This window comes from Bubalus bubalis, chromosome 22, assembly GCF_019923935.1.
Source record: "Bubalus bubalis isolate 160015118507 breed Murrah chromosome 22, NDDB_SH_1, whole genome shotgun sequence".
Lineage (NCBI taxonomy): Eukaryota > Metazoa > Chordata > Mammalia > Artiodactyla > Bovidae > Bubalus > Bubalus bubalis.
In genome coordinates, this window is record NC_059178.1 from 21,094,711 (window position 1) to 21,109,407 (window position 14,697).

At 48.2% G+C, this 14,697-nt stretch overlaps 1 protein-coding gene across 7 annotated transcripts in view; it reads right to left on the bottom strand.

Annotated features, from left to right (window-relative positions):
* PTPRM (protein tyrosine phosphatase receptor type M) overlaps positions 1–14,697 on the bottom strand; it is a 661,882-nt gene that overhangs the window by 20,190 nt on the left and 626,995 nt on the right. For 5 of the 7 annotated variants that reach the window (XM_044934694.2, XM_025273106.3, XM_044934692.2 and 2 more), the window contains 7 exons: positions 12,467–12,583; positions 11,743–11,793; positions 7,083–7,237; positions 6,711–6,846; positions 5,409–5,558; positions 4,290–4,463; positions 3,167–3,298 (listed from right to left, as the gene is read on the bottom strand). In XM_044934694.2, the coding sequence (XP_044790629.1) occupies positions 3,167–3,298; positions 4,290–4,463; positions 5,409–5,558; positions 6,711–6,846; positions 7,083–7,237; positions 11,743–11,793; positions 12,467–12,583 (915 nt within the window). The remainder of the gene's footprint in view (positions 1–3,166; positions 3,299–4,289; positions 4,464–5,408; positions 5,559–6,710; positions 6,847–7,082; positions 7,238–11,742; positions 11,794–12,466; positions 12,584–14,697) is intronic. The other 2 variants (XM_006044986.4, XM_045164055.1) reach the window with 1 other exon arrangement.

Genomic DNA, 14,697 nt, shown 5'->3' on the forward strand with positions numbered 1-14,697 from the left:
CTTTTTGCATGAGCTGAGTCTATAGTATTTTAGAAATTACATTTATTTATTTGAAAATAAGGCTTCTGGGCTTCCCAGGTGGCTCAGCAGTAAAGAATCCACCTGCCAATGTAGGAGATACGGATTCGATCCCTAGGTCAGGAAGATGCCATATACCGTGAAGCAAACTAAGCCCCCATGCCACAACTATTGAGCCTGTGCTCTAGAGCCTGGGAGCCGAAACTACTGAAGCCCATGCACCCTAGAGCCTGTGCTCAGCAACTAGAGAAGCCATCAGTGAGAAGCCCGTGCACTGCAACTAAAGATCAGCCCCAGCTCACGGCAACTAGAGAAAGTCCTAGCAGCAACGAAGACCCAGCACAGTTAAAAATAAAAATAACTAACTATATAAAGAGCTTTCCTGGTGGCTCAGTTGGTAAAGAATCTGCCTGCAGTATGGGAGACCTGCGTTTGATCCCTGGGTGGGGAAGATCCCCTGGAGGAGGGCATGGCAACCCACTCCAGTATTCTTGTCTGGATAATCTCTATGGACAGAGGAGCCTGGTGGGCTACAGTCCATGGGGTTGCAAAGAGTTGGACACAACTGAGTGACTAAGCACACAACTATATAATAAATATAAACTTAAAAAAAGATATTGTTTCCACGAAATTTTTCCTTCCTCACCAGAGCTTCCCGGTGACAAGTTATAAAACTGCCTTGTCAAAAGACAGCTTGCTGAAGTTTATTTTCTCTTTGACCCCCAGGGTACCCATGTTAAAATTAACAGGCATATGATGGGAAGCTGAGTTGGGAAGAGAAGCCCTAGCATGCACATCTGAACTGTCCTGCCCGTTCTCTCCTGACGGAGCCAGCCTTACTTTCTGTTCGTCCTCCCAATTCAGCCCTCAATCTAAAGCTCGTCACTTTCACCAGAGAAACACGAATGGCCCGGCTGGCGCGGGCCCCTGGATTATGGCATTCTGCATCCTGCCCAAGGAAACCGTGCGGAAAATGGCTTAAATAGTGCATAACACGTCCATGAACTGGGCCTATAAATACTTAAAGCAGCTGAGTGCTATTCTTGCGTGATTGCAGAGACTTTCAGTTCAAATGCTCCGTTTAGTGCTCTCTAAAAGGCCGAATCCCAAGAGCATCCTTTCTCCAAACCAGCACCAGCTCCATCTGCTGAGCGGGATGGGGACCTTGGTCTCTCCCACCGGGGAAGCCAAGGCTCGGTAAGAGCCCAGACAACTGTGGGTTAGGACGCGACTTTAGAATTCAAGCGTTAGTTGCTTAGTCATGTCCGATATTTTGTGACCCCATGGACTGTAGCTGCCGGGCTCCTCTGTCCATGGGATTCTCCAGGCAAGGACACTGGAATGAGTAGCCAGTCCCTCCTCCAGGGGATATTCCCGACCCAGGGATCGAACCCAGGTCTCCTGCATTGCAGGCAGATTCTTTACTGTCTGAGTTCACGGCTGAGTGACTAACATGCTTTAGAATTCAACAGTGTCGTCCAGAAAGAACGTGTGTAAACCACTGATCTGGTTCACTCATACGGTAGAAAAAAAAACCAGTCTATCACTGCATTTCAGTATTCACATTAGGGGAAAAAAATGATTCTGAAGAGGGAACACTCGCTTAGCCTCTGTCTGTGACTAAGCAACCCTGAATGAGTGGAGCCGCACGTGTGGTATTGTGAGTTAGAAACCTGAACCCTCGGTCCTACTTCTGGTTGTGTCACGGAGGGTCCCCAGCTGTGGTGTCTGCTTGTTTTTATAAATGGTTGCCACCCATTCTTCGGAGAGGAGAAGATCACCATGGAAGACTACTGAAATATTTAAGCTCCGTAAGTAAAAAGGACTAGATGAGGACAAGCACGATCATTATTATTTCATTAACTAGCTTTTGGGCTACAGCCTTAACGAGACAATGCATTGTTTCAAATGCAATGAAAAGCATTACAGGACTGAAGTGAAGGTCCATGGCATTTTTGGCAGATTGATGACAATAAAGTGGATTTTAGGAAGGAAAATTTTTGTCCACTTTGGCTGCTGCAATATGTCAGACTTTCATTTTTTTTTTTTAATTTGTCTCTGTGAGACAGTAAATTAATTCCATTCCAGAACAAGTTTATTCTTACAACACACCAAGTTCAAACTTCCCACAAGGGCCTCTGTCACGGCAGGTCAGCCCGTGACTAGAATAGCCAGGCCCTAAAGTGATAAATCCAGCTCCCAGGGCCCCCAAGCTCACTCTGGCCTGACAATTCCCTTTAGGAAAATCCTTCTAACCCCATTACTAATACTGAGTCACCACCGCCCAGTTCTATCTCTCTATGTATAAGAAGAGGAGCTACGAACAAATCACGTTCATCATTCTCAGTTTTCCTTATCTTCCAGTCTCGGTTTCATTTCTCTTTAATATATCTTTACCAAAGAGTTGACAAAAGTAATTGCTATCCCTTAGATATGAAAAAGTCTCCACTCTTTTCACCCTGCTAGGCCAACTGCCACCTGTGGGCTCAGGGTGGGCCATGCCAGGAGGCTCGGAGACACTCCCAGCCCGGATCCGGGGCTGTGTTAGAGGTTGACGGCCTTTCTCATCGTCTCTGGTTGGCTTGCTCTATGTCCTTCAGCCCCCGGGTCAGTCCTGACTGCCTGTTACCCTGCATCTCTCTCCAGTCAGCATTTCCATCCTTTGAGAACAGCCCAGATTATGACCCTCTGTTTCCCCGTCACTCACACGGTCTCTGAGTTCAGTCCATCTTTTTGGTCTCAGACTATTTTCTGCTGCCATCCCTAATTACACCTGATTTTTATTATTTTTTGTAAAGTTTTTTTTTATGTGTGTGTGTGCAGACTATTTTTAAACTCTTCACTGAGTTTTTTTTTTACAACATTGCTTCTGTTTTATATTTTGTTTTTTTTCATCATGAGTCATGTGGGATCTGAGCTCCCCGACCAGGGATCGAACCCACAGCCCCTGCATTGGAAGGTGCAGTCTTAACCACTGGACTGCCAGGGAAGTCCCCCGTCTGGTTTGTAACACAGGCATCTTTGCCTCCCTGTCCTCGCCTGGGGTTTGTAACCTGCTGCCAGGAGACTGCATTCTTGATGTGCAAACACAGAAAACACAGACCGGACCGTGGGCCGGGCTCTGGCGGCCGCAGTCCATGCATCTCACCTGGGCAGGGTCCACGTCGTTTAGCATCACCACAGACGTGCAGTGATAATCCAGGACCAGCCTCCAGAAGTCTTTCACCGTGTTTGGCAGAGGATGCTGGGTGACTATGAAAGCCGAGGGCTGTTTATAGCTCTGCAGATGAAAACAAGAGAGATCCAAATGGACCCGGGAGAACGCGACAGGAGGGAGCAAAGTTATTTTGTACACATGGGAGCTCGTGACACAAAACACTGAACATATTTAACAACTGGTGAATTCTATCACCATGGTCCATGCCAAAACAGGCCAAAAATAGACTCATCTGCAGAAAAACAATGCTAAAGTCACCTCACTTTGATACTCAGAAAACTTAATAAGTACCTCCTACAATTTGTTTGGTATTTCTGGTAGAAAGGCAATGTCGACTCTACACATAACTAATTTAATGGAGAAAATTTAACTTTACTTTAAAATATGCATGATTAAGATAGTTCCGTTTCTCCTAAAATCTGTGCGCTTATTGTTTAAATGTGTGAGATGGTGTTACTTATTCCTGCCATCCAAGGACACACACGCTTTTGACAGCTCTGCAGAGCGTCAGACAAGCTTAAATACCTTTTTACCGATATCGCACCAATAGAATTAAAATTTCTGCATTAGCACTGAAAATCCCCATTCACTTTTCCTATCAATTGAATAGCAAATGCTTATTCAGTTAGAAGTAAATAGACTGACAGGAGGTAATGGGTTGTGTACTATCTGTGCTGACAGGCAATTTCTCCCCCATGTTAATTACTGCCTAAATTAGGAGGAATGGGAACTAAAATAATGCTGCAAACCATATTATCCCACTTCACTGCCTTCCTGACTTAATAGCTGTCTCTTGCTCTCTGGCCAGCAGGTTAAAAAATTGAAGTGCTCAGAGCCCCGCTGACACACCCCTTATTTATCAGTCCTCCTGGACTGGGGTCTTCCAGAGACCAAGAACGTCGGTCCCAACACAGAAGCAGATATGGAGGCAGAAGTGCACTTCGCTGAAAACACAGTTCACGGCTTTAAAGGAAACCAGGGAGAGGTGCTGCCCCTAAAGGAACATCCCGCCGTGTCCTGCCCAGGGAGGGGGTGCGGGGGTTGGGGGGCTCACGTCCATAAGGGCCGCATTGATGTAGTTGCTGCTCTCGCCGTCGATGGTGATGAGGAAGGGCAGGCAGCGGTCAGGCGGCAGGATGTCCATGCAGCGGTTCTTCTCATGGTTACGGGGCAGGAGCGCGATGCTGCAGTCTTCCACGCGCAGGGTTGGCGTCACCATGTTCAGGGTCTGGGGGACAGAGCAGGCACGCTCGGGAAGAGAACCCCGTCTTGTGTGCAGACCTCAGGGGACCCCCTGTGTCCTGCAGCTGACAGCCCCACTTCCCACTTCCTGGACCCCACTTACACAATGAGATTTTTATTTCCTCTTTAGTCTTCAGGACTCTGTGCACGGGCAGAGCCCATCAGACACAAGGACTGCTGTGCGTATGCCAGATCAGGTGCCAATGAGTCCAGCTAGGACTGGACACCGGGGTTTGGAGGAAGAGGTTGGCAGGGGTCAGGCTGGAGTTAGGTGTGGAATCAGGTGCATTCAGACCCAAGGCAAGCATGAGAAATGGCACAGGGCACTCGGGGGGCACTAGTGGTAAAGAACCTGCCTGCGAATGCGGGAGACCTAACAGATGCGAGTTTGATCCCTGGGCCGGGAAGATCCTCTGGAGGAAGGCAGGGCAACCCACTCCAGTATCCTTGCCTGGAGAATCCCATGGACAGAGGAGCCTGGTGGGCTACAGTCCATGGGGTCCAAAAGACTCGGACACGACTGAACGACTTAGAACACGTGCACTCTTGCCAGCAAGCACCCTGAATGTGCCTGGCTTGGTCTAGCCGTCGGGGTTACACTGTGGGTTTGTCTGACATCTGCTACCTGAGCAGGGGTAGGGGCGGGGAGGGCCTGGCTCTGCTAGACCAGTGGATCTTGATGTGGGGACACTAACTACATCAGCACATGGTCTGGCTGTCAGGGTGGTGTGTAGGGGGGCAGGGCTCAGGCATTCAGTGGGCAGCGGCCAGGGATGCCACTGAACACCCGACAGAACAGCCCCGTGGCCACGGACAACTGAGCCCCCAGCGTCAACAGTGCTGAGGCTGAGAGGGCTCAAGGGTTCTGGAACCGACTCTGAGGTTCTTCTTAGGAGCAAGGTCACAGCCTTGTCCCTTTAGCACGACCTACCCGGAATTCCTCCTTGATCTGGCTCGAATTGGTCTGTGGGTCCAGCTTGTTCATGTCATAGTAGAGAGACCTGACCTGGGAAGCGGGCACTGAGGTGTCCCCGCAGAGACAGGCTTCCAGAATGGCATCGTGGATGAACACGTACTGCTCCTGGGGAAGCAGAGAAACCAAGGTAACTCCCAGGAACCAGAGGAGGAGGGGAGGTAGCCCCTCGTGGACCAGAGAACAATGGTTCACCCATCACAGAGCACGCCTTCCTTCTGGAGAGAGGCTGGGGAAGGGACCTGGCCGCTCTGAGTGGGCTGTCCCAGGGCCAGTAATCCTGTCCCCCTCCAAAGGAAGGGCAGGCATTAGTGACTGGCCATATGCGGAGGCCAGCGGGAGGAGAGGTAAGCAGGGGCTCAGTGCAGAAGGCTTCAACACACTGATGGAAACCACTCAGACACTGGGGCTTCCCAGGTGGTACTAGTGGTAGAGAAACCACCTGTCAATGCAGGAGACGTTAGAGATGTGGGTTCGATCCCTGGGTCAGGGAGGTCCCCTGGAGAAGGGAATGGCCACTGACTTCAGTAATCTTGCCTGGAGAATCCCATGGACAGAGGAGCTTGGTGGGCTATAGTTCATGGGGTCGCATACGGTTGAACACGACTAAAGCGACTTAGTAAAAACATTAATTTCCTAGGAGCAGGGTGGGATACTTTTTCTCAAACACTTAAGTTCCTGAAACACCTTGAATTCTAATTTAGAGAAGTTCCAGACTGCTTCCAGAAAGTGGGCAAATTCCCATGATGCCAGGCCACTCACTGGACAGAATTTTTAAGTACAGTCAGAAGAGAAGGAAATGCACAGAGATTACCCTTAAAAATCACTCTGCAAATGCCTGCCTATTCTCAGGGGTGGTCTCGCTCTGGTTACCAGCTAGTTTAAAAGACACAATAAAAAGAAACAGTATTGAAATCCTGAAGGCTTCAAAGCGGAGCCTCGACCGGGACCCTTGACGCAGAAGCAAGGGGAAAGCTGGGCTTGGGGAGCAGATTCTGTTACCTGGCAGACTCCTGGCCTTTTTCATGTGTTTATGAGAGAAGAAAGAAAAGGAAGGAAGGAGGAGGGTGGGAAGAAAGGATGGCCACGTGCCTTGCCTTTTCTGCTGGGGGTTTCTGAAAACAGAACCACGACTTCTGTCCGCCCCCCATCCCCACCTGCCCCTTGGCCCTGGGACGTGGGCGGCGGGGGCGGGGCCTGAGGCTGGGCGGGCATGGACGCGGGGTGGGGGGGAGGAGATGGGGGACACGGGTTCACTACCTCGGTCTGCACCATGTTCACCCTCCGAGACCGCAGCTCCCGCACGCAGTTGTAGATGTCCACCACTCCTTCCCGCTCGGCCATGTCCAGCATGATGTCAATGACGATGAAACAGCCGGTCCTGCCCGCACCAGCACTGCCCGGAGAGGGGGGCTCAGTAAGCGGGGGCAGAAGGGACCCCGCTGCTGCTTCCTCTTAGATCCTTGCTGGGGTGAAATTCACAGAACGTGGAACGACCACCAGAAGGTGTACAACTCAGTGGCGCCTGGCACCCTTGCAATGCTGTGCGACCATCGCCTCTGTCTAGTTCCCAAACATTTCCATCACCCCAAGGGGGCTCGCACCCACTGCCCTCACTCGGCCCCCACTCACCTGCAGTGCACCACCAAAGGGCCTGCGTTGGGCGGGCTCTTGGATTTCACCTGCCGGACAAAGCCCAGCAGCCCAGTGGCGTGGTAGGGGACCCCATGGTCCGGCCAGCCCGTGAAGTGGAACTGTCTGATCTCTCGGATTTCGTGGACGCCTCGCTGCCAGGGGCCGGTCAGCACGGGAGAGAACACAGGGAAATAGACAATGAGGGGCCAGGAGGGCGCCAAGGACCCTCAGCGTCAGGGAGCCTGGGGCTGGGTAACTGACTGCTGGGAAGAAAGTCATTCTCCAAGGTAACACAGACTCTGAGAGCTCATCACAGGGAGGAAGATGTTTGTAGGGGTGGAAGGGGAGGTGATGCTTGGGGAACACGCGAGTTTACAGGTGCAACGGCAGTGAATGGATAGTGGTGGGCGCTGAGACTCCTTGAGCCTCCTTTCTAAGCCATAGCCTCTGTTAACAGTCTGTGTCACTCATACCCTATGGTGTGAGGAGCAAGCCCTGGGACACAGATTGGGGGCGGGAGGGGTCTAAGGCGTTTTTGTCTCAAGACAAGCAGCTGAGATGCAGACTCCTGCTCAGCTCTTCCGTGTCCTGGTGCCATCTGTGCCGGGCACTTGGGCTGTGCACACGCCTATGTGTACAGGAAGGCTCCTAGGACAGCTTCCATCCAGACAGGCCAGAGGACCACTTTTCATTGGAACTCAAGTTTGTTAGACTTCTGTTTCTAATTGGGGTAAACACTGAATCCATGCATCTGGTCACCAACAATCAGATGCAAACGCAGCTCTTCAGGTCTGACTCCAGGGTCTAGAGTGGCAGAGGTGTCTTCAGTGGTTGGCTTTCAGGAAGTAGGCATGTCAGCATATTCGGACCATGGAAACCAATAGGTATTTTTGCTGGAATTCTATGTTAGATCAGTAAACTGAAGAGGGAGGGTGGTCTGCCATACAACTGAAGGGGAGGCAGAAGGAAACAGACTTCAAGCATTTTTTTTTTAATTTACTTTTGAGAATAACTAAGTTGATTTATGGGCTTCCCTGATGGCTCAGGGAATCTGAGCTGCCAATGAAGGAGACATGGGTTCCATCTCTGGGTTCAGGAAGATCTCCTGGAGAAGGAAATGGTAACCCACTCCAGTATTCTTGCCTGGAGACTCCCATGGACAGGAAGCCTGGTGGGCTATAGTCCATGGGGTTGCAAAGAGTTGGACGTGATTGAGCAACTAAGTACTTTAAATTGATTTTTATCCATTTTTTTCTTCCTAACTATGAATCTATGCAGGAAGACTGTGTTTTAAAACAAGAGTCTGTTTTGAAAACAATTACTTCCAGAATCAAGGCTGCAGGTAACCTGAGATAAAACTTGACTTTCCCCTTTCTCTCTTTCTAGCACTGTTTCCTGGACACCATCTCTGTGTTAGGCCCTGGGTGTGGTCTTACTATCTCAACACAAACTGTCCAGGAACCCTTTGTTCACCATCAGTCACTGTTTGTGGAAACTTAGCCAGGAAGAAATTTATGTGCTTTGAAAGAGCAGAAGAGGCAAACAACTATAGGTTCTAAAGATAAGAGTTGTTTGCTATCAGGGTGTTCATCTGTCTTGGTTTAATAACACAAAAGAGCGGAAGCTTCATTTCTCTTAGAAAATCATGCTGTTCTTTAGTTGGTTTAAGCATTAAGGAATTAAGCCGTCAGGGATTCACAAAGGAAAATCAACACTGTTATCTGCTTAATACGCTCTGTGACCCCAGAGCAAGATTCCTAGGTGGTTAGGAGCCCACGTTTCCTCTTGCTGAAACCATGATGACAGTTAGCCAAAGCCTCCGTCAGGAGACAAATGGTGAGGCTGTGTCACCCCTGAGTGCTCCCCTGGATTTACGTAGAACGACGGGGCAGGGGTGGTCCCAGGAAAGGGGATAGCCTATAATAAATATTTCTTCATTCCAAAGAGGACAAGAGAGCACTTATGTCCCCGATACGCTGTTAATTTTAATTTTTTTGAGCACTTCTTTTTCTAGGTTTCAGATCTAGCATCCCTAGATTCTGAACTCCATCCATCATGGGGTGGGAAAGGGGCGTCCAACTGATGCAAGGCTTATTCTCTCAGCAGGGTAAATGTCAGTGTCTGGGATGCAGCAAACCTCTTTCCAAAATAAACCTTGCTCTCTAATGTGCTCACTACTGATGAGACGAGCAATGGAGTGGCTTTTGAGTCACTTCTCACTGTTGTTCACGGACGCGGCAGTTCCCTCTTATGCTGTTTTGTAATATATTTGGGGGGATAGATCATAGATATGATTGGTGATCACAGCCCCAACATGTTGCAAGTTGATATCAAGTATATTTTTGTTTTTCATTAACAAGATTTTTGTTGTTGTTCAGTTACTAAGTTGTGTCTGACTCTTTGTGATCCCGTGGACTGTAGCATGCCAGGCTCCTCTGTCCTCCACTGTCTCCCAGAGTTTGCTCAACAAGACTTAATGTGGTATAAATCAGTATCATCATTATATATATAAATTGTAATAAATATTAATGCTATGTAAAGGTGTCTGTATAGCAAAGCTATGGTCTTTCCAGTAGTCATGTATGGATGTGAGAGCTGGACCACAAAGAAGGCTGAGCGCCAAAGAGTTGATGCTTTCGAACTATGGTGCCGGAGAAGACCCTTGAAAGTCCCTTGGGAAGCAAGGAGATCAAACCAGTAAATCCTAAAGGAAATCAACCCTGAATCTTCATTGGAAGGACTGATACTGAAGCTGAAGCTCCGATACTTTGGCCACCTTAGGTGAAGAGCCAACTCATTGGAAAAGACCCTGATGCTGGGAAAGATTGAGGGCAAGAGGAGAAGGGGGCGACAAAGGATGAGATGGTGGGATGGCATCACTGACTCAATGGACATGAGTTTGAGCAAGCTCTGGAAGATAGTGAGGGGTAGGAAAGTCTAGATAGGAAAGTCTGTTGCAGTCCATGGGGTCACAGAGTTGGACACGACTTAGTGACTGAACAACAACAACAACAACAAAAGGTGTGATATTTACTTCATTCTCCTTGTACTTTAATGGGAAGGAAGACACCTAGTAGAGCCTAATCCAGAGAGGGTGCTTGATAAATAAGTGTGAGATGATGAATCCCTAGGTGCGTGTTCTTTCTGACAGGTTTCAGGCCATATTCCTGCTTTTCTGAGCCCCAGGCACCTCCTTGCAGAGGGAATTTGGTGTCTGTAGCCAACTTCCTTGCTGCCAGCATCAGCGAGGATAGATTCCCCTGACAGCTTAGATCCACAGAAGGTTTTCAGCTGTCTTCCTCTAGCCAGGATGGGCACTTTGTCATTTAACATCTGTTCAGCTCCGGGTCATCAGCCTCATGGGAAAGGAGAGAGGACCGCCCCATGCAAAACAGGCATTGATCAGTTTCAAATTGCAAACTTTCCTGCTTGTTTGCAGAATGAAGCCCAAACCTGTTTTTCACCTTTAGGTCCCTTGATGTAAATCCTCTCAAAATAGAATCAGAACTGCAGGACTCTCAAAGCACACACTTCACTTGGCTGTTTCTCTGTTTTTTTGTTTTTTTTTTTTAAGTTTCCTTTCTAATGAGGAAGTTTAAAACCTACAAGAAGTGCTCCGCAGAAGTACTAACGATTTGTTTTCCTTAAAGATTCCAATTGCCTGGTTAGAAAATCACTAACATGTCATTCTGATTTCCCCAAATGCTTTAACAAGCTCCTTATCCTTCCTTTCCTTCCACCAGCTCTTTGCTGGCTGTCTTAGGACTAAAATACCTGGGTGTTTCAGAAACATTTCTGTGCAGCTGGGGATAGAGAACACTAAGAGGTTAAAAAAAGAGCAAAGAAACAAACAAATCCTTCCTTTAGCCACTGAGATGCATTTTCAGCTTATTAGAGAGCTGACTATTGTTCAAAGAACTCCATGTTTAAGTGATGGCTTTCGGATGATTTTTTTTTAAAGAAAAAAATATTCGGGGTCTTTTATCACTATCTGTTTTAATGCAGTTATTCATGAGTGCTCTTGCCAAGAGCCATACAAAAATCCTCCATATGCTTTTCTTTTTTTCCCTCCTGATTCTGCCTAAAAAGGAAAAAAAAACCTGACATCAAAGTGTGAGGTTCAGAACTTAAAGAATTGAGTCAACCAGAACTCCACATTCTTTGAAGTCTTCAAGCCTCCTGTCTGCTTATTAAAAAAGACAGGCTAAGGGAAAAAAATGCTAAATAGTATGAGAAACAGATTAAAATAAACGAAAGTCTCTTCAGCTTTGTGATTCTATGACAAATAGGGTTTTGAAAGTCAGGAGAGGTGTTAAAAACATCAGGGTAAATGAGCCAGGAAGCAAACGCTGCCATTTCTTCATTTCCCACAACTGGTCTCGTTAGTCTGGAGACTGCGTTGATATCCAGGGGGAATAAGGGCTGGAACCAACTGCCCAGAGGTTCATTTACAACGCTGGGGTCTCTAAGGGAACCCACCACTGGGCAACTCGTGCTAGCATCGCTAGGTGCAGCGTAGGGCTCGGCCGCAGAGAACTAGCTCTGGACAGAAGCCTGGGGACTCCAGAGACAACACCAGGGGTCCCCTTCTTGGAGGACAGCAAGGCAGAGAACTCGCCGGACACATCATCTCCACTCCCCGCCCCCCGCAGCCTACCTGTGACACTTCTCGGGATGGACTGCAGTGTGCTTCTCCTCCGGGCCCTCCCTATGTCGGCAGAAAGAGGGGGGTAAGGAGATTCCCTGTTATGCTCAGAGCAGCAGCCCCATCCATGCGCATGGGATGAGCATTTGGGATGCCGCACCCGCAGGGACCGAGAGCTGAAACCAGCATGGGAGTGAGTGAATGGAGAAGCTGGTTCATGCAGAAGCATCCCACGTCTCCTTATGTATGTTTCCAGGCAGACACTTCCACCTGGAAAGTCCATCATCTGCATGAAACCACAGGCTGAGAAAGGCTTGAGGACGTGAAGGGTATCCAGGAGGAGTTAGAACCCGTGTCTCCACACTGATGCTAACTCAGTACCGGGGAACCCACATGGACATACAGCATGAAGGACATTTATCAACTGCCTCTGAACAAGGAGAGAGAGACGGGCTGAACAATACCAACCAGGTTGAAAAGAAAAAGGAAGTGGACACCTAGGTGTATCTTTTGGATTAGCGGCAAAATACATATTCCTATGAAATGGGAATGATTTGCTTCAAAGATGGAAGTGAGGTGCTGCAGGACCAGAGGGTAGAATGCAGTCCTGAGTCATCACTGGCTACAGCCTACCTGCGTTCAGGTGAGACCACAGATGAATTATCCTGGATAAGTTAATGAGGCTGGTATCACTAATGTCTGACTGTAGCTTTTCAAAAATAGTGTGAAAGCTTACCTTTTCAACAGCAAATGTTCTTATCACATATTCTGCCAGTAGCTCTGTTTCTATTAGGGTAACTTTAATGTCTTTATAGATCTCCGTGTCATCTGGCCAGTATTTGCAGCATTTGACCTTTAGAAAACACAAAGGAAATGAGGCTAAAGTGGGTTTTGTTTGTTTGTTTTTTTTTTTGGAGTTCTCTAAATGATGGGTCACAGTACAATTTATAGGATACAATTTGTGCACAAAATCAGAAATATAGCTTAACTTGGTTCTTTTTAGATCACCTGTATATTTTTTTCTCTCCCCAGAATAAAACACAATTTGAGTCATGGGAGGAATAAAACCTAGGAAAATGGTCTAAAGTTAACAGATTGTATTTATACTACAAATATCCCAGTTACAGTAACCATTCATTTCCTGTCTATTTCTACTCAGGAGTGGCCTGGAAAAATAAACTACAAAAGGTGGCTTGCAATATTTTAGCTCCTCTGAACTTTAAATTTCTTCTAGTTTCAGAAATTGATGGAACATTTTGTAGGAGACCAAGCAGGAAATTGGAGCCAAAAGTCAAGATTAGAGATTTTTTTTTTCCTGAAGAAGGCAATAGCTATGTGGTTTTCTCAAGTTACAATTGCAGATTCATTTTTTGTCTAAGTAAATTCAATGTACAAAACCTGGTGAACTCCCCGTGTTAATGATTTCTTCAGTCACCCAAGCACAAAACCTGGAGATCCTTCTCCAAAACCCAACCAAGTGCCAGGTCGAGCAAGCGGTTGAAACAGCTTTCAAATACGTTTTCCGGCTTTTTATTCCCTCCGCCACCATCTTCGTTAAGGCTCTGCTAACTTCCTGTGTGGACATCCCCTCCTCAAGAAGCTGCAAAACCCTTCCAAGTGTGGTCCCTCTGGCACTGACTTGCTCTGCTCAGTAAACTTCTATTTCCAATGACTGCCCATGAAATTAAAGAGAAATTAACTTTGGCCTGGCATGTAGAGGTCTTTTTTGTACTTGGCTACAACTAGACTAGCATCTTCATTCTTATATTTTTATTACCCTTCTTTCGAGCCACATGTATTTTATGTTCAGAGACAAGCGGTCTGCCTGATCCCCCAGCAGACCTCACACAATTTGTCCAGCTGGACATTTCATCTGTTCTTTGAAGAGTATCTCAAATGCCACACCCCTTCAAAGTCTTTCCTCCATGGGTGTGAGCTTTCTGTTGATGGTTCGATAGGACGTGCCAGTTCTGTTGCTATGACACTGGGTGATGGCCTGCTTATTACCTGCAGGCAAGCAGAGGGCTTTTTATTGCTTATTTCTGCCCCTGGGGTCCAGAGGAGCGGTCATTAGGAGAAAGGAAGCCTCCTTCCAAAGAGATGCTTGTGGGCAGCCTTCTTCGAGCAGAGGCACCTGGCTGGGCGGGCCCAGAAGCGGCAGCCGAGCCATTCTGCATCCCGCCCTCCCATCTCATCTCCCAAAATATCCTGAAATGGCTTGCCACATCTGTTTCCAGCCTACTCAAAAGCTTTCTAAATTGGGTTCACTTTAGTATCTTTTTAACTGCTTGGACTTGTGTCAAGAGGAAAGTATGTTTCCTTCTGGATGCAGGCTCTCCAGTCGAAGGAGTTGGGGCTTAAGTCGCCTCCTGGCCTCTATGTTCTGCAGACATGGATGTTTAGACCAGTGGTTACCGGGCGTCTGTTGGAGCCCAGGTGTGGAAGAACCAGATGCTCCTCTCCTCTGACCATGCTGCCCCATTGCAGCCCAGTGCTCCCCGCACGGCCTCACCACCTAAGGCACCAGACAGTCTTCAGCCCAGAATGCCAGTTACCTGGCATCTCAGCGCCGCTTCCATCCGGCCATCACTCAGGCACCCCGTGGCCGAGGCTGCTGCCAGCCCGTCATTGTGGAGGGTGGCGGGGGTGCATGATGGGCTCCTGCCTCCAATGGGGCATGGTTGCCGGCTTTAAAATTCACAAACGCGAAACAGTACAGGAAGCAGAATAACTCCTGGATTTCTAACTGCCTTCACAAAGGGTCATTTTTAGCCAGCAGCCCAAATGATCCAGGTACAATAAAGTCAGAGACCCCCGGACACTCGGGCTGTAGCTCCCAGGCTGGCCACACATTACTGTGACCTTCAGGGTGTCTTTGGAAGAGGGCATGGCAACCCAGTCCAGTATTCTTGCCTGGGGAATCCCACAGACAGAGGAGCCTGGCGGGGTTGTAAAGAGTTGGGCATG